This window comes from Gymnogyps californianus, chromosome 5 (assembly GCF_018139145.2).
Source record: "Gymnogyps californianus isolate 813 chromosome 5, ASM1813914v2, whole genome shotgun sequence".
Classification (NCBI taxonomy): Eukaryota; Metazoa; Chordata; class Aves; order Accipitriformes; family Cathartidae; genus Gymnogyps; species Gymnogyps californianus.
This window is the reverse complement of record NC_059475.1, coordinates 37,414,332-37,434,312: the sequence shown is the minus strand read 5'-3', so window position 1 is coordinate 37,434,312 and position 19,981 is coordinate 37,414,332. Positions and strand designations below refer to the sequence as shown.

Genomic DNA, 19,981 nt, shown 5'->3' with positions numbered 1-19,981 from the left:
AAAATATCTAAAATATTACAGTGTTCACCCATTAGTGTTTTGGATTCTTATTTTCTTAGAATTTGCACACTGAATCCCCTACTGTGAGAGACAGACCAGTGTATCCATTGCGGTACACATACTTTGCTTTCCCTTAATGGCGTTACTTCTATGAGCTAGCATAACAAACTGAAAAGTGTATAAAGGCAGAATACAAACTCGCAGTGTGAATTTTTTTCAGTAGTTAATTTGAGAAATTTTACACGGGAATCTTGCTTAGAAAATATAAGAATTTTTATTCTACTCAGCAAAATGAAATGCCTCAGCTGAAGCAGTGTTTGCACTGGATTTTAAGAGAGATGTTGCAAAGTATAGAGAGCAAAAAAATGACAACCCTTTCAGAAAAACTACTTACAAGAAAGGACTGAAAGAACTGGGCTTGCATACACTACCAAACAAAAACGGGAGAAGTGGATCAGCATTACAATAATCCTGAAATAAATAAAAAAGCCAGTGATCTATCATTCTCCCCTTTCTTCAAAGTATACAGAGGAAAGTAAGTGGTTTCATTTGCAATCCATAGGCTTGGAATTAAACATTAGAAACAAGCTTTCCAAGTTCAAGTGAAGTAAAATACTGGAACATGTTACCAATGGAGACTATGAAAACCTCATTATGGAAGTCTACAATAACAAATTAGAAATATTTCAGTATGAGACAGTGCAGTTATATTTGATACTATAAAATATATCTGATCTGGTTGACTACATGATCTCTTGAGGTCAGCTGCATTCTACATTTCTATGATTCTGTGGCAACAGTCATTCAAAGAATATTACAATTCTTTAATGGTGAAAATACTTGACATGTAATGAGAGGTGAGAATCCTTGGGCAACAAAACATCAAGCATTTTAGAAGAAAAACAGTGAAAGAAACCTCAGCTATTCAATAAACCTCCCTAAGTATAAGGTGACAATAGAAATTTCACTACTAGAGGAAAAAAAAAAAAAAATCACCCTTAATCTACTTCTATGTCCCTCTCCAAAGCTTATCTGATCTAAAATAATCCAAAGATCCCTAAAAATTGTTATATACTTAAGAGTTCCAGACTACACATAATAAGGTCCTGATTTTCAGGCTGGCTAATCATACACAGCTCCCATTGAAGTCAAACAGCATTGGTGAGTCACCGCAAGCTATATAAGCAAACCTTTGCTGTTTTATTTTCTTTGTGTGGGAGTAAGAGGAGGTGGACAGAAAAAAGACACAAACTATCACAACAGCACACAATTCTACAAATTTAAGTTTCTGTTGCCAGTTGTTAGGCACTGGATAAATCAAACAGGCCAGGGAGTTAACACTGATCTGTTAACTCTTTCACAATTCATGCCTAGGCAGAATTTGTTCCCTTCCAGAGATGTTGTTAGAAAGCAATAAAGCACAATACTGGAGCTAGTTTTAGCCTTGTGAAGTATTTAACCTTCTATTTGAAATACTTCTGGCTACAAGAAAACAGAAACAGACAAGCTACATAGCTACTCTGAGGTACTATCTTTCCAACAAGTTAACAAAAACAACTTAGGCAATTCAGCAGAGCCTTGCTGTCTCACAATAATGCCTGGGAAAGATACTGCAAAGTTGCAAAATTTTGCTAATCCGCAAAAATAAAAAATAAATATTGAAAACAATACAATCTATCACAAAGTGTACTTTTTATTTCACTAGAATAGTTGTATTTTAAGTGGGTTCACTTTGTTTTAATGTATTTACACATTGCAACATTGTTGTTACAATGTCAAACACTGAGAAACTTGGAAATTATACTATCCATTTTGGTGTACAACCTTGATTCAGTCCTTCTGTTTATCTGTATTACAAAACAGTTCTTAATTTCTAATTTTTCCCTCCTTTGACTTACTTGCATAGAAAATAGCGCACCTCTTCAGTACTTCTTTTTAACCTTTAAATTCAAAATTTGGCCTCACTTATTCTTTACTGCATGCTGTCCATGTCATACATACTAAAAATAGTCTTACTAATTTCAGTATACATTCTCTAATGAAGCTCATTACCATAGTAGCTTATTGCATAAGCACTAGCATGAAGATATATATTAGCAAATGTATTTCCAAAACATCTTCTCCTCTGTCATGTATATTTGTGTATACTTTTGTGTATGTGTGTATATATATTTGTTTTTTCATTCATATATATGTGTTTGAGAGAAATTAAGTTTGAAAGATTTAGGCCAGAACTGTTCACCGATTTGAGCTCTCCAGTGTAATACACCTAGGACCTGGTTTTTCAGAGTACCGCGCTCAGTACTCTGTATGTTCAAGGTACAACTTGCATTAAATTCAGTTCCATTGACAGTGCTTAGCATTTAGTGCAATGATGCTCTCAAATGTAAATTCTTATCAGAACATATGCAGGATAATCATATTGCTTAATGGTTGGCACCTAATTTAGATGTCTAATTTGTGAGGTTAATCCCCCAAGGCTCTGCTACCGTCAACAGCAAGAGGTAGCCCTGCTGTCTCTGGCTATGCATCCCTATTTCCTCCCATGTACTGGCACTTTACACTTATAAGGCTGTTCAGTGAGTTGGATTCACAAGCTGGTTTAGCTGAAAAATACTATTTTTGGGGGGGGGGTTTGCATGTTAAGTTTTCAGCTGGATCAGCTGATCTCTCTGACCATGTATGCACACAATCAGCAGTAGCAGTAATACAAGTGCACAGATATTACTCTGAAACTGGCCAGAGCAGATTGGGATGATCTCTTTAGCCAGCAGCTTATGGCACCTATGTAATTACATTAGATGGCTGGCACAGAATAACGTGCATGTTATGTCAAAAAAAGCCACATGGAAAGAAAATTCCATCAAATGACTTCTAAGCTTACATAAAAAGTCCGTAACAGAGGCAAGGAGAGAATCCTTATTTCCTGGGCAGCAGTCAAATTATCTTCACACTTAAATTTTCTTTCTATAGTTCCTGCTTCATTCACCCAGTACATATTCCAAATTCTGCAACAAATATGGCAGATGTCCTACAGGAAACAATCTAATTCATCACACAACTACAGGGTTTTCTCTGTACAGTGAATGAAGCTGAAATCCCTTGGGGAAAAAGCAGTATGCAGTAGTTAATGATATTTTAACACATATAGACAAAGAGGGCAGACTAACTGTAAATAATTGAATTTGAAATCAGAAAGGTATTTTCATACAGGTTTCTGTATCTGACTACAGAGAGCTTAAAAAGGCAAATCCAAACTCCAGAAATTTCATCATGTGGAACTACAGTGGAGTCAAGTGGCAGGGTAAGAACACTTAGGGCATGTTACCACCTCAGTTATAGAAATTGATTTTTAAATAACTCATCATTTTCAAAAATCTTTTACAGCTTGTTACAGAAAATACATAAACATGCAGCTTAGAACCATAAAAGTGGCCCAAGTCCATTAAAATTGATAGACTTTCAATTGACCATAGATCAGGCCCCATGCATATAAAGCAGTGTTTTCATTGCTTTCGGTTTATGAATGCAGACTTTTTAAAAAAAAAAAAAAAATTACTTCAACAAGCAAATAAGTATTTTAAAGATATATCGGGTATACTAATAGTACAGAAAACTAGATTAATTTGATTCAATGACTTCTGTGATTATGAGGAACAAATCTGAAGACACAAAAGGAAAACAATGCCTGCCTGCCTTTTTAAATTAGTATTCTGCTATGTATAATCATTCTATTGCTGTCATGTTCTTCACACTGGTGTGGTATCAAGCAATCCCATGAATACTTTTAGGGGAAGAAACAGAAACCTATGGTGACTTATCATCTTGTGAACTGGCAAAACAGTTACGTTTAACAGGGATGTATAGACCAACTGTTCCTTTTTTGTTTGTTTAATACATACTGAAGATAACATGGTTTGTTTCACAATACAATCACTTTCAGAAAGTACATTAAAACCTATGAATATAAATTAGATCATAAATTGAGGGTTCTCCTTGTTTATGAGGTAACAACTGTATCCTGTGGAGGTGTTTATTAGACCTGTTACAGATACAGTTCCTACCAAGTTAAGTGGAAGCACGCTCAAGTTTTTCTGATGATACAAAAATGTCAAATAAGAGCTGAATTTCACAACAAAAAATCACACAAAATATATCAAAAGACTGAAAAATACTTGTAGAAACACATGCACCAAACTGAAAGAAGTGGGAATATTACAAGCATTAGAAAATTGTAACAAGCACTCCAATCAGTTGCAAATGAGATTCTAGTCTTACTGTATTTCCCAACACCAGCATCTACAATCAACAGATTGGAAAATATATATGACTGGTAGCAGTCTTTGCATTAATTTTGTTACAGAAAGCAACATGGACTATAGATTGTGTCTATGAAGAAATGTGGTAGTAAAGCAAAAAGATAGCTGTAAGGTCCTAAAAATCAAATCAAAATTTGCACTTTGTGCATGAATTGATTCCTCATAATATCATACTATAATTACCTATTCTCAAAACACAGTGGTTTTAAGTTCTGTGGAGATTAATGAATGGTATTTTATCTCTGAACTTGGCTGTAAATCACACTATGCAATCATCTTCTTAAGGTAATGGGAGACACCTACTAATATCACAGTTAAATTGTCAACTAACACAAAATAAGAAACAGACCGAGGGTCCATTACCTACTGTCCTACACCAACTGTGGCCAAGACTACCTGCAAGGAATGACGGTCATTACTGGAAGTCCTCTGCCAGGTGTTTCACTCTGTCTCCCTGTCTTTATTTTCCCCCTATAGCTTACATGTCCTCTTCCTTTTTTCCTCCCTCATTTTTCATTCCCAATCATTTGTTTTTCCAATAGTTTCTTTCTCTTTAGTCCTCCGTCCTTCTTGGAAGGAAACTTAGTTTATATAATAGATGGACTGGAACCCAACCCCAAGGCAAAAATCAAGAGCAGCTGCCGCAGGCAGATACCAAGGAAACGGTATAAGAACAAAGCAAGCACAGTGACTTCCTGAGAACATTCCCCCAGCATCCAACCATTTGCAGCTCTGAGATTCCCTGAGGCAAAGGTAAATTTAAGTTTCTTAAGCTTTTTTTTTTCCCTTACGTATTTCATCCAGTTGCTTACTGAATTTATGCAAACTTCCACCATCTACAACATCTTACAATATAGATGTCCACAGCTTAATTACACATGGTCTGATGGTTATTTTATATAGTAAAACTGCAATGGCAGTTTGATTGCTGGGAAAAAATTATTTAATGAACTCTTTCTGCTAGGAACATCTCATTTTTTTTCTCACTGAATTTTTGAGTGTTTCATTGGAATAGTTCTGTATTAACTAATTTAGGCAAAGAGTGGCTTATACTTTGCGTACAGAACTTCTCATCTATGTTTTGCATTTCACCATGCAAAATGCTTCTTTGCGATGAAAAGCAGCAGTTCACATCTCTGAGGGCTGTTACCTCCTTATGACAGCATGATATTAGCTCCTCTTGGTTTCAGTGAACCTTCATGCTAGAAGGTTATTTACTTTTTTTTTTAATAATTTTGAAATCTACAAAACCTTGTTCCAGTAGGAGAGTCTACAAAACATATCCAATATATACATAATACATACATCAGACATTTGTAGTTTGTTCCATAGACTGATAACTTCATGCTGCAGTTCTTCTAACCTATTTCACTTCTGTGCATTGTAGACTGATGTGTCATTTGATTTATTAAAAAAAAAAAAAAAATCAAGAACATGTACTAGTGAATAAGTGAAATGAACAGAGACAGAAGTTATAGACAGTAACATTACAGGTTTTAAAAACACTTTCACTGGAAATTATCCCACAACAAAGACAGCAAGATGTTGGTTGGTTGGTTGTTTTTTAAAGAAGCACTATTGATTGTTTCTAAAGGAGCAGTAGTAGTGGTAGTGAAGGACCATTTAAGGTGCTTTGTTTGGTTTTTTTTTTTAATCTGTTTCAAAAGAAAAAGTCATAATTCTCATCTTTGGAAAGACAGGGGAAAATTACCCTTTCTATGGCCCAAGAAAATTATATCCTTATGGGCCTTTAAAGTGGATATCAGATTGAAATGAACACCCCCTTCCCTCCCAAACACACATGTCCTACTATTAAGAATACTACTTGATAGAGCTAAAGAAAATAAAGTATCTTCACATTAAATAATACTCTCCTTTAAAAGAATGCTCTTTTTTCAATTTCACGTATTATTTTTTGGTCTCTGAGTAAGGAATGGAATCTGTAATTTGGCTTAGCTTCACTGTATTTTCTTTTACTGTGGGGCAACTAATGAGTTTCAAACATTTATATTTAGGCCATAGTACCAGAAACAGCTGTTCCCAGGAAGGCTCCTGGTTCCAAACAAAACTCACTAAAATCCATGGAGGATCAAGTGATAGTGGGTTCATTGGGCATTGTCAATCAATTAGAAACCAGTCTCACAAATATTCCTAAATGACTGACCCTGCTGACACACCCATACTATTTGTTTTTTCTTGAAGTTCCAGATCTTGTACTCTTGCAAGAAACTTTGTAAAGTTTCTGGCTAAGATGCAGAAAAACACTTAAAATGTGATCCTAAAGCTTTCAAGAGAGAAAGCAAGTGAACAGAACCTAAAAATCTATAAAAATAAAAAATTTCTTAAGATTTAAAGCAAATTTCATGGATTAAGTGCCTGAAATCTCAAGGTTAGGATTCCAGTAGCCTGTATATAGTTCATGAACGCAATTAAACTGAAATTAAAGGGAATACTTATATTTCTCAATCAAAAGCATGGTTAATTCTCTTCATAACCTCTAGGTTTTATATGTTGTTTATAAAACGGCATACCTATCTTCCAAGTTATTCAATAAAAGTTACTAAAAATGCCCAGCACAGAAACTAAGGCTTGCAACATACTTACTGATATTTAAATGATATTTAATAATATCATTTGCTTGAGCTCTAACAAACTTTGAAGTAAATCCAAGCACAAACTTGGATGGTTTTCTTCTCAAACACAGCAGAAGCCATTTCTGTGTGCATGTGCCAGGCTGCAGGCCCCTAACACTCCGACCTTGTCAGGATCCGCAGCCCCAGCCCCACTACTTCAGCAGTTGTTTTTTCTTTAAACCGGAAGAAGCAGTCATTTCGAAGTGACTTTTGGAAAGGGCCTTGAAAATTAGACTTTAATGGCCTAATACGGCAGGGCTTGTACACCCCCTCCCCGGGCCGGTGCTACTGCACACAACAGACGACCGACACACGGAGCGCCGACCCGCGCCAGTGCACGTTGCTCTCCTCAGCCCAAGGGCACCCAGGGCCGGCGGTGCCGGCGGGCCGAGGGCGCACCAGCGGTGCCCTACGCCGCCCCCGCCCCGCCAGCTCCTTCCGCCCTCGCAGACGTTAAAGCAAGGAGCGGCTCGTAGGGCGCACAAGCGGGCACCTCCTCCGCCGTGAGGCAGCCGGCGTCCTTCTCTGCCCTCCGGCGAGGCAAAGGAGACCGCCCCTGTGCCGAGCCCGGGGCTTCCGAGGGTGGCGATACCCCCGCGGCAGCGCCATTGGCGCGCGGCAGCGCCCAAGCCGCGCGCGCTCCGCTCCCGCCTGCGCGGCTGCGCAGAAGCTGAGCGGCGCGGGATGACGGCTCTCCCCGCCCTCCCCCGCGCCCGCACCGCCCCGGCCGGGCCGCGGGGCGGAGCTGCGGGGAGCGGCAGCCGCAGCCGCCCCTGACTGCCTCGGCACCGGGCTGGTAGCAAAGGGCGCCCCGGGGTTGCCGCGACCCCCCCCCCCCCCCCCATCGCTGGCCTTCTGCCTCTCGCCGCCCGGCGCGGCCGCGGTGCCGGGGTCCGGAGCGGCGCAGCCCGCCCCCTTTGTCCCTCCCGCCGCCGCGCAGGCCCGGCGCCGCGAGGTTAGGCGGTGCGAGGCATGAAGCTGACCAAAGCCCAGTACGATGAAATAGCCCAGTTCCTGGGGCAGGTGCAGCCCACCCGGCAGAGCCTGAGGAAGCTGAAGGAGAAGTTCCCTAGGTAAGTGCTTCCTGCCCTCCGGGGCCGCTGCCCGGCGCGGTGGCGGGCGGCTCGGGCCCCGGGCGGCGGCCTGCGAGCTCGCTGCGGGCGGGCGAGGGGCCGCAGGGGGCCGCTCCGCCAGCCCCAGCCGGTGCCCCCAGTTCCAGGCCCCACACGGTACAAAATCACTTGGACACGCACACGGTCATCGATGGCAAGCGACAGGTCGCTGAAGCTACTGCTAGGAGCAGGGAACTTCTCATTCTCTGTGACCTGAGAAGTTGGCACAAAATAAAGAACGCTGCCCCCGCCACATGTCCAAATAAAAGCTCTCGGGTCCCTTCATGAGGCTCTTAAACACCAAGTAGATCTTCTTACGTGAGTGAAGCCTTAAGGTTCAGGCTGTTCCTCTGCGGCTGAGACTGAGGGTGGAATCCAGCCTGCGATACCACTGCCCCTCTGGCTTAGGGAGAAGGGGCTTTCTGGACGCATAACTCTTTACATGGTGCTGCTCTCCAGTTGAAGGCTGGAAAAGGGGTCATCTTATATGTGAGCATTCATCTGCTTCCTCACCTGAGCTGTGTTCAGAATTGTCAAAGACATTTGCAAATGACCATAGGCTAGCATAGGTGTACGTGACAGGGTGTGCTCTGTGCACTGATCTTCATTGCCAAAATTTGCTTATTACCAACAACAGAGTTGTAAAGGACATGTTGCAAGGTTTTTCCCTTTTTTTTCAGGTTTGGGGGAAGGATTACTAGTGCTTAATTGGATAGGAAACCAAATTGGGTTCTGTGGGGAAAGGAGTGGTGCTGTCTCTAAAATCACCAGAAATAATACAGAAAACTGTAGTTTTTTTAAGTGCTGTGCTTTGGTGAGAGAAATAAGTAAAACAGAAAATCGTCCCCATGCTTCCTGAGCGAGCCTTGCTAGTCTCACCACAAGTGTGGCTGAGGAAACTGACTGAAGCTGGGTGTAACTTACGGTAAGTGGATGAAGAGCCAATGTTAACGTAGGCCTTTAAACTGTCCAGTGAAGTCTTTTCCTTTTCAGGAAAGTGTGTAATGTAGTTAAAAATCAAGCCCTGTTATAGAGAAGAAGTGATGCTAAAGCAATGTGGTTGGTTCAGTGAGCGCATTGAGTTGCATTGTCGGGAACCGAGCTCGCCTTGCACAGTACTTCTGCAACTGGGGAAACCGCTTACTGTGACAGCATATGTCTAAGGAGCTTAGACTTGGCTTTATCACTTTGGTGCTAATGAAATTAGAAGAGAATGTTTGTGTGTATATATGCATGCATGCACGCGCGCACATGCACATGTTCTGTTTTCCTAGTCTCCTTATAAAGCTGTCCTGAAAGAAGGTTAGAATTTGGGTTGGTTTGTCAGGTCTGTCACTGTGTGTAGGAACCAGCTTCCAAGACAGATCCATAGGCACGTGAGTGTCTGTAATAGGGAAAATAAGTTTGTTAGAAAAAGACCAGGCCTTTCTGCTGATACATTCTACTTCCCAGTCCACTCCTTTGATGCTGCAAAAGATCCATTGACTCAGTTTCAGAACTTGATGACTCCTGAAAAACTATGTACTAATAACAATATAGAGTTATATCAGGGAAAAAATTATGTTTTTTCTAAAGCAGCTGGCTCAGGTGTGGTGAACACTAGAAAGTAGAGATTAACTGTAGTAGTTGCTTCCATGCTTTGCTGGCTTAACACACTGTTATCTTGTTATCCACATTATGAGATGAGGAAGTTCTCTTCTGAATTCTGCTTGTAGGCCTTTCCTGAATTTTGTTTGTCCATCCTGGGAGAAGGCTAAAATCTTCTATTTGAATGGTGAATTAATTGATACCTTTTTTCAAAAATGTCTGTCTTAAGTATATTTTGAGGAGTTCTGCATGTCTCCTTTCTGTGGATGGCTCAGCAAGTGATGTTTGTTTGTTGTCTTTTTGTTTATTTCTCATAGCAGGGCAGATGCAGAAGACCCTCAGAGAAAAAGTTTGAAGTAGGAAAATATGTTGGACTAATGATTTTGAGATGCAGTTAAAAAAAAAAAAAGGCATTCCAAGGCCACTGCTTGCCTTAGCAGCAAGGGAGATGTATTGGAATAGATATGTGTTATAACGTGAAAAACAGGCAGTCTCTATAACCGTTGTCTTGTAAAGGAGGCCAGCTGCAGAGATTTGTAAACTTGTGTGCCATCTCAAGTGTGAAAGGGGAGGCTTTTTCAGTGATGTATTTTATAACTGTGGAGTAAGTTTCTTATAATCTAGAACCTGTGTCATTCTCTTCTAGGACGAGAAGGGTCTGATTGGACTTTTTGGCCACTTTTTTTCTTTACGGAAACCAAAATCAAACAAACCAACCCCCCACCCCACCCACCCCAACTTTCTAATTCAGTCTTTAAGAAAATATTCCGGAATCTGGCATGGCACTTGCAATGTGATGAAGGTGTCCATAACCAGTTTGTCATTATTATATGGTAACAGTTGCTGATTCAAACTGGAAAGTACTAACATCCATAATAGCTGCTTTCACCTTGCACTTTCAATCTTTCCCCAGGAAGGATCGGTATTCCGCTGGTAATGTAATACATAAATTGACAGTTTTCAAGTATTTCTGGTTCCTACTGCCTCATAGATCTTGAGAGTCTTTGGATTTCTGCATTAATCTGCTCAGGTTTTTTTCTAATACTGTCTTATCTGTTGGTTCCTCCCTTGTCTGTTGTGTTTCTTGAAGACTCACAGTTTATGGTCCTTATTTGTATAAAGTATGTTTCACAGTTTGTTATGGGCCTGCTTTTGGTCTGCAAGTTCTCCCTGAGAGTAATTTGTAATTTCCGTAAAACTGTTGCCACAATTTAGTGTGTATAGGTATGCTATGTAGTGGCTACCATCATGACCTGTGAATCTAAATCATTTTTTAACAGGGTAGTTTGTTCTTTACTATTATTGAACTACTTCAGCGGGTGAGATTACTGCTTCAAAAGGATGTTGCCAGGTGATTTATTAATGTCAAATAGTCAAAATTAGACTGCTTCTAATACTGATTGTAAGTGTCTTTATACAAGCATTGAGACTTCTTTTATTTTTTTACAACCCTGTAACGTTACAGACAACATGGATTTAGTCTACTTTGCTTAAAATCCAGTTATTTTGCAAAAACAGAAACTCGGGAATCAAATTGCTGTTCTTTTTCTGTTAGTGCTGCACTTTGTATTCCCTGCCTGGCAATTACCAATGTATTTATTTATTTATTCTTAAGGTATTTGTTACATGCTTAGCAGTTGTCTTCTAGTGTGTTCGTGTTTAACAGCAGGATTTTTGGATGACCTGAGGATTATCAAAATGTAATTTTGAACACTAAGCACAATAAATCTCTGCCAGTATTGGATCCTTGATACGTAGTTCCTTTGAGCTTCTTAACATACACCACTGGACTGATAATTCTCTATGTTCTTTGTTGTGCTCTTCTAGAGTGTACCACCTTTTCTGCTTTGTTTCTCACCTGAATTTATCTACTTGCTAATAATTTGTGTTTTTCTTTGTAACTTCTGTATGTTATTCTTCTGCCTTCTCTTTAGCCATGGGCTCAGGTTCTTCTGTGATACTATTCTTCTCAATGAGACCTAATGTCTAAATTGGGTTACCCATTGTAGGACTAGTTGTAGGAAATGTAGGGTATTGCAGGAAACGCTCTGAGAAAGTTACAATCTCTTTCTTTTCAGTGCTTGTTTCTCTCTTAAATAGTAGTTAGAGCTGCCAACAAGTAGAATCCTCTGCATAAGAATCGCCTTAGCGTTACCTGTTTATGGTGACAAGATGTGGGTTAGACCTTCAAACTTTTAACTGTATTCAAAGACTATTTTAACTTATCCAGAAAAGTCCAGCTTCTAAGGGTTTGATTCATACCCAAGGTGATATTCTAGTACTTCAGTTTAGTTGTTTCCGGGGGGGGAAAAAGTCAGTTCTTCTGTATATGGCAGAATACATAGTTTCTCTTCAGAAACTTTTCCTGAAGCTTCTTACCAATAGAACATGATTGACAAATGACTGGACCCTTCGCAAATGTATACCTTGTACATATTTTGCTGCTCTTCTTCCTATCCAATTCTGATTGAATATTACAGTTTTCTTGATTTGAATCTTCCTCTGGTGTCTACCAAGCTTTCTAAGGGTGTAAGGTTTGCTAACCCAATTTATTATGGTATTATCTTGTTTTTTCTTCTGCAAAGTTTTTTCTGGTTTGGTTCTGTTTGGAGTCTTTGAATTTCTTACACTACATTGTGCTTGAATTGGGGATTCCAGAAACTTTCTGACAGTGCAAGTTGGCTTAGTAGCCTTGCATCTTTTAGAGATTCCAAAAACCGTGCTTTTCAAGTTCTTGCATTGAACTGTTGTGAAACATATTTCATTCCATCTAGGAGTGCTGTATTCTTCCACAGCACAATTAGTGCAGTCTGTATTGTTTCTCTTCCTTACTTAAAGTTGTTAAACAAACTTAGTGCCTCTAGCCCAACTTCCCCTTCAGTACCTTCACTTTTATTCCTGTAAAAGAAACATTCTTTTTTGAGCCTATCTGAGTGCAAACTGTGTTTATAGAGTTTCAAAGTACTAGGATTTCAAAGTATTAGAATTTATAGCAGCTGCTCTGTGCAGGTCTTCACTTTTCTTCCATGCATCTATTCAAAGAAGTAGTGTCCTGTTTGTGTCCCTTCTGTGAAAGCTTCCTTCCTAGTGATCAGGAAGAGCTTTTCTTACAGCAGAAAGGTAAGGGAAGCTGGCATAAATGTGAGAGAAAAACTTCCCTCCCCCCCTTCCTTTCTTTTCCAATAAGCAAGAGAAAAATGTGATGCACAGGTTCGTATTGATATACTTGATATTCAAGTATGGATATTTAGTTTTAACATATGTAACTTCATGTTTGATTATTGGAATACACACAGTCTTTGTTCCCAGAGCATATCAAGTGATGCACGTTCCTCTACATTCATGACCTGTCTTCTTCATTACTTAATATCACTTCAGGTTTTACACACATTTTCAGTAATTATGTTGCTCTTTCTCCAAATTAGTGATAGCTTTATTAAATGACACCATGCCTGGAAAGCATCCCAACAAGATTTTTCATTTTTAAAAAAATGTATCTGCATGGTAATGTCTCACAATGTAAATTGGAAAATATTATCTGTTTATTATTTGCTCATTTTTATCACTTTCTCAGTGATGGTTCATACTGAAACAAAGGCCCTAAGGAAGTTTAAATGTATGGCATCAATGTTATTTCTTTTACCAGCCACTTAAGACTGAGTTAACATTTCTTCTTCCTCTTTTCCAGTGTTATTGTTGCCTCTCTTTCTGGTTTTTAGAGTTGGGGGTAGATAGACCTCTTGTTTTCCTCTTCCAGCCATTTTTATTTACAAGGAAATATATTGCTTTTTGGTGAATAATTTCATTCCACCGTTGTGCTGTTGCTTAGATTATCAAGCAGTACTGATAAGCCCAAGATGGTTGCGGTGGGAAACAGAAAAGTAGAACTGCTCCTCTCTTTCATCTCCCTCTTTTTTTTTTTTTTTTTTTTTCCTTTTTTTTTTTCTTTCAATTTTTGTGTTCTGGTACCTGCTGCTAATGGAGCCTGGAGATTGAGTCAAGGTGGAAGGAGAATTCTCTGTCCTCTGCTCTAGCGCTCCTTGGAGCTGCTGTTGCCCAGGAAGGAGGACAGCAAAGCTGAAGAGCAGATGGCAGCTAGCTGTCTACGTGGATTTCAGAGCTCTAGGCTCAGGACTCAAGCACAGGTATATTAGACAGGGAAATGTTATCTATGCGCAGGCAACCTACTGGTGTGTGACACTTCAGTTGCACTCTCTTCTGCCTGGAAGGGCTCTCATCATAGCAAAACTGACATAATTCTTGTAACTTCTCCTGCTCTCCCTGCTCTTTTGAATAGTTGGTTAATTATTTTGGAAAGCAGAGGAACTAGGCTGTTTTTCTTTACTCTGCAAACACTGATCTAGCAAATCTCATTTAGAAAGTCACCTTTGTGCCTATGAGTGCTAGAAACTTATTTCTTTTACAAAAAAAGAAAGTATAAAGGCACATTTTAAGCTCCCTCTGCTTTTCTATATTCTCACTACTTAATGAAATAAATTCATGCTCTGCCTAAGTAAACCACCTCATTGATCTCAGTAGACCAGCTCATGAGAGAAAAGAAAGTGGACGTTAGTAGGAGATGCAGAGACTTGGGGGGAGACGCTAAATGGCCGATGGTGTATTTCCACCTTGTCTATTTTGAAGTGGCAAATACTTTGCACTAGTGTACTATGTTTAAATGATCTGGAGCATATAGCTAGAGCAGCTATGAAAACAGTAGAATTTTTTAAGTTTTGTATTTCTTTTTTCTTCTTTTATGTTAGACTTCAGAGTAAACAAAGTTTTACACTACTGTTTGTTTTTGTCTATTATGTGTAGCAAAATATAATTTAAAATTTGTTATACGTGAAGCCTCATTTGACCTCACAGGTAAACAGATTGATAATAAGAGATGAGAAAGAGGTCTTGGCTCATTATTTGAAAAGAAAATTAACAATATACAAGTTTTCAGAAATGACCTACAATAAAATGTAGCATATTCAAAATAATCTTAAAATGAAATAAAAATTTACCATACAAAGTAATTATGTGAGCTCTGAACTGATATTGTTCCCTTTGGAAAGATGTTCTCGCTATTTGAACCCTTGGTAGGAAATCTGCTGTAAAATATTACAGTTTTGATAGGCTAAACCAGAGGGCAGTACAGGTTTTCTCTTTTCACTTAAATGTCAGTGAAGCAACCCTTACAGAACTTGTAACTGGTTGGATTTGGTATGTCTTGCTAAAAAACTGTTTGCTTACGCTATGACCTTAAATAAGAAGAATACTAATCCTCCCCTGTAATACAAAGTATTGCATGACAGAAATCAACTAAATCAGCATATTACTCAGAACAACTTTGTCTCCTCCATTATTCATTAGATTAAATGTAAGATACTTATTTAAAAGCTAGCTATTGATAGCAGTGGAAGCTTTCAGAGTAGAATGGGAAATATAGTTTTGCTCAGTTTTGGGGCTCTCCAATACCAACAGACAGGATTTAGAAAGAAAATTCTTATGTTGGCATATGTAAATTCTAGGTCTTCAGGACATGGGTGCCTTCCGGATTTGTTTGGAAAGAGATGGAAAGGGTTTTTTTGAGTTGTTTGCATGTTATCTATAAACTAAAAAGTAGATGACATGTATAAGCATGTGTCAACATGAAAGTTAATTTTGAGGGAAGTCCATTGTAGTTTTCTGTTACAATTTTTATAAGTGTAATCATCCTCTTCCTTACAAGCATTCCCACATATGTTGTCCATCGTAGTAAAATGCAAAGTTATTTTAAAGGTTAGTCTTGAAATTTTGCTTGAAATACGCAACCAAAATTAAGGTTGTACTTTCTGAATTCTTGAGTACTGGTAAGTCTCTTCCCTCTCTCTTAACCTTTTCCCCTTCCAATACGGGAAATGCTACCATATGGGAGTACAGTTCATTTTATAAAAAAAATAATCACACAGAACAGGACTTATTACACTTGTGAAATTCATTTTGGCTGAGTAAAGGGAAAGCCTTTTTGGCCTTGAGGAATTTATACAAACCACTTAGAAGCCAATCCTATATCCTTTGAAGATTTGACGGTGAAATACAATGATTGGAGGGGGCCTCTTAAAGCAGACCTGGAAATTAGTTCCCTATAACTTGAAAATGCATTCTGAGTCTGTTGTAGCTGTGTGTTAGGTACTCTTGTTTAATACAGAAGTAAAGAAAGAAAGAGAGAGAAAAAGAGAAAGAAAGAAAAAAGAAAAATACAGAGAGAAAAAAGAAAAAGAAAAAAGGACAGAAAAAAGAAAGAAAAAGACAGGGAAAAAATTAAAAAGAGAAAAATATAGACAAGAGGGAAAAGAGAAAATGCAAGAGAAAAAAGGGGAGAGAAAAAGACATTTAAAAGGAGAAAAAAGAGAAAAGGAAAAGAAAAAAGGAAAATAAAACAGGAAAAGGGAGAGAAAGAGAAGGAAAAAAGATAAAAACAAAGGGAAAGAAAAAAGAGAAAGAGAAAGGAGAGGAAGAAAGAGAGAGAGAAAAAGAAAGAGAAAATCCTTTTATATGTCAAAGCTGAGGGAGTTGTCTTGGTCCCAGTGTACATTACTGTGTTGCTTCATGAAATTGAATTTGATTGTACTTTTTGCCACTTCACAAATTCCATCGTTGTGATAATCACCAGTAGGATAGGAATATGAGTCTTGTGGCACTGTTTTTTCTAAGTATTTCATTCTAAAGCAAGCTTGGTGTCATCAGACAGACCAACAGATGTCTATAGATTTAAGGGCCAGATTATGGTGGTTGTTAAGGAAGGATGAAGTGGAAGTTTTAACACTGACCAGATGTGCATTTTAATTGACTTGTGGATTTTAGGATACCGTTATATTCATGTTGCTCATACTTAAGGACAATGATGATAAAAATGGTAATTCTTGACTGTATTTCAGAAACAGTTCCATACTGTATCATTCTTCTGAAGCCTGCAGACAAGACTAGGATAGAGTTTTATGAGCAGAGGGGATTTGCTGTATCAGAAGGGAAAATATTTTATTCATGCGTTGTTTTTTGGACAATCATATTCTGGGCTATATTACAATGGCACGATAAATTGCTGAATACACTGTCTGCTGAATATGACCTCACCATGAAAAATTTGATGCATTAGAGTAGGAAAGGTTGGAATATATCAACCTTAGCTGACAAGGGACTTTGAATTTTGACCTAACACAAATGACCTTTGTGTGCAATAAAAGTGAGTTTAATCTCCAGGTCAAGGTTGAGGTGAACGGTAGGGCAATGTGGATTGGTTTGTGCTGGCTATGGCTGCATCACACCTAGCAAGCAAAGAAATCCAAGGTCTTTGCATTTCAGACTAACCAAATGCTTATTTACCTAAAGTTTACTCATATCTGTTACACCACCTTCAAAAACTGTGCTGTACTGTAGACAGCTAACTCTTCAGCAGCTGTGGACTTATTCGTTTGAAGCTCAATGTTTCAGAATAAGAAGTGTGAGGTACGTATATTCTGCTCCTATAGATCATTGAATAGGTAAGCTAAATAAAATTTCTCCTCTAGCATGTAGAATAAAGACTGTCAAGTATATTGCCTTGCTATGAAAAGGGCGAAATCTAGAAGCTTTATTTCCTTGACAGCTAACCTGTCTTTGGAACATCGGAAGTTTATTCCTAAGTGGCTTATGCTTTTAGGAGGAACACAATTAACAGAGCTCTGATATGTTTCACTAGGCAAATACAAAGAAAATGGGTCCTTTTGAGCACTCCCTTGCTGTAAAAGGTATTTGATCAAAGAAGCTAAGTTGCAAAATGTTTTGGGGGTTGTCTAGGTTACATAATAAAGACGTATAGATGAATTTAAATAAAAGATTGTCATGTTTTATAGTAGTCACAAACAAAATCTGTCTTTTTAACTGGCTGGTGTTCCAGGAGTGCTATTTTACTAAACATACTAATGGTACATGCCCTGAATACTTTACACAGATAAGAGTGGTAGCGGTGGTGCTGTTGGAAGGAGGGGGAAGGAGGGAGTTCTCTTTAAATCAGCCAGGAAAAAAAAAGTTTGAGACTAATGGAAAGAACCTCTACTCCTTTAATAGAGCCTGCAAAATATATTCTCCAGGACTGATCAGCTCTGAAGGCTCTAGAGGTTTGATGATTGGAATGGCAGGAAATCACGCTTTCAGGACATAACGAATTGACTAGGCCATCCATCATTTGTTAGCATGCGCTGAAACACTGGGTTTGTGTGCAGAGGTCTGTGATTTAGTAAATACTTGGGAGATGAATAGAGCTTACACACAAGGGAAGATATTGCTGTCCTTCAGCAGCCTTAGACACAGATCCCTGCTGAGAAGGCCGTCTGACAGCAGCTCATCAGTAACTGGCCTGTCACAGTCAGTGATGCCCACCAGCCATCCCCAGTATATTAAATGCATTTTTAATATCTGCTTCAGTAGATTTAATGAAGAAAATTTAGTTTCCATACTCTGATCACTGCTTCCTCAAGTGTTTTAAAGCATTGAATGAAGCACTTCCAAGAAAGGAACTGTGCTGATACCTGGAGGAGTTGATTGAAAATGAAAGTGAAACAGAATGCAAACAGGAGTGTTATTATCCAAACAGTTTCCTTAAAGCAAAACAAAAATGTTTGGAAAAAGCAGTGATCTTCTTAGAAACAATTGACCCTCCTGCAGAGGGACCTTATGCAGCAGGCTGTACAGCAGCAGAGATGCAGTGCTGGAAAAGGTGTATGCACAGTGGTTCTGTTTAGTATGGCTGGGCTTGCCAAAAGGCATAATTGCATTTCCTACGCTTTCAGATGTCAGTACTTGAATCAGATCATCGTTCTGTCTGGCTTTCAGAGTCCTGAGAGGAGGGTAGCTATGAATGGAAGGAATGGAATAGATCACATTTTTAATAACTACCATAGATTTTGTTTTGGTTTTGGCATTTTTGCGAGGGATGCAGTTGGTGAAAATCATTGTAGCGTTCCATGGTGTTATTTAAACTGATGTAGGAAACAAATAATAAGACACAATGGAAAATAAAACTTCTGCTATTTTTATAACTTAGCAGGCTCATTGAGAGTTATTCAATACTGACATTCTGCTTGTAAGGATTGTACGGAATTATTTTTTTAACTTTATAGCGAATTATAAGATCTTTTGCTGTCCATATATATAGATAAACTTCATAGTTGTTTGAATTTCCTGGGAACTTTCAGGGAAGACGTCTGTTTACGTAAAGGCAAATATGTTGGTTTTCATTTTCTAACGAGATTCAGTGCTTATGATATTTACTTCAAGACAGCAAGACAAACAACTCGATTTTGTTGCAAACATCTATTTGAAACATTCACTTCTTGAGCTTTTTTTCCCTCAGGAATCCATTCTGTGTTCACAGAAGAGAAAGCAAGTGCCGAATGAGACCTATAAATTTGATTCTTGTATGTGTCAAAACAGTAATGTATTAAATGCATATTATTATAAAAATTTAAGATGTGTCCTAAACCCTTACATTTTTATAACACATTACAATATTAAATAATACATTTTCTTGTTAGCATCTGTTTGCTGTCATTGTTGGCAGGACCTATGATTTATTACTTAAATTAATGACTACAACCATTTTGGTCCTGATATATGCCCCATAGCTTATCACATCACTTAATGAAATAACATATATGCTTCTATGAGAGTCATTTTTTAATTGTTTATTCCTTTAAGTTCCTGGTGAAAATACCATATCGATTTGCAATGTGAAAGTCTCAGACGCTTGTATTATACTTCATACTGAATGAAATAATGGTAAGGATTAATTTCTGTAAGAATATGGAATACAGTAACTGATCCTACTAAAATTGTCTTCGAAGACAAGCCTGATAGAGTATTGTTACCAAAAAAACCAACTGCATTGGAAGAGGAATGGAAAAATACTGCTCTGTTTTCTTCAGATCCGGTGCTGGTTAAAAGGCTTGTTCATCTGTTTGTTTGACTAATTGGTACCATACGAGTAGATTTTAAACTCCCATTGGCATGCTAAGATTTCACGCTCTATCATTAGTTTTCAACTTGTATTTCATGGAGTCCTTGTTGTCCATGGACTTCAAATGAAGAATTCAAAGTAAATGAACTTCTTGTCAGCAGGCTTAAATTTGCCAAACAAGAATCTGTGCCTGTTGTGGGAAAAACGTTTTGGTTTGTGAACCCCTTAGGTTGAAAACTTCTGTTTTGTCAGCAACTAAAGCATTTTTGTCTATCTTAACAGTTTCTTTTCATACATGTTTTTTTTAAATTCTAGTGTCATAACATTTTGAATGTGGTAGTGATATGAATGGGATATATTATGCCT

At 38.5% G+C, this 19,981-nt stretch overlaps 1 protein-coding gene across 1 annotated transcript in view; it reads left to right on the top strand.

The window, feature by feature from the left end:
• Positions 1 to 7,864: 7,864 nt before the first annotated feature.
• CDIN1 (CDAN1 interacting nuclease 1) overlaps positions 7,865 to 19,981 on the top strand; it is a 131,298-nt gene continuing 119,181 nt past the window's right edge. Inside the window, exon 1 of the mRNA XM_050898187.1 lies at positions 7,865 to 8,025. Coding sequence (XP_050754144.1) covers positions 7,925 to 8,025 — 101 coding nt within the window. The 5' untranslated portion in view covers positions 7,865 to 7,924. The remainder of the gene's footprint in view (positions 8,026 to 19,981) is intronic.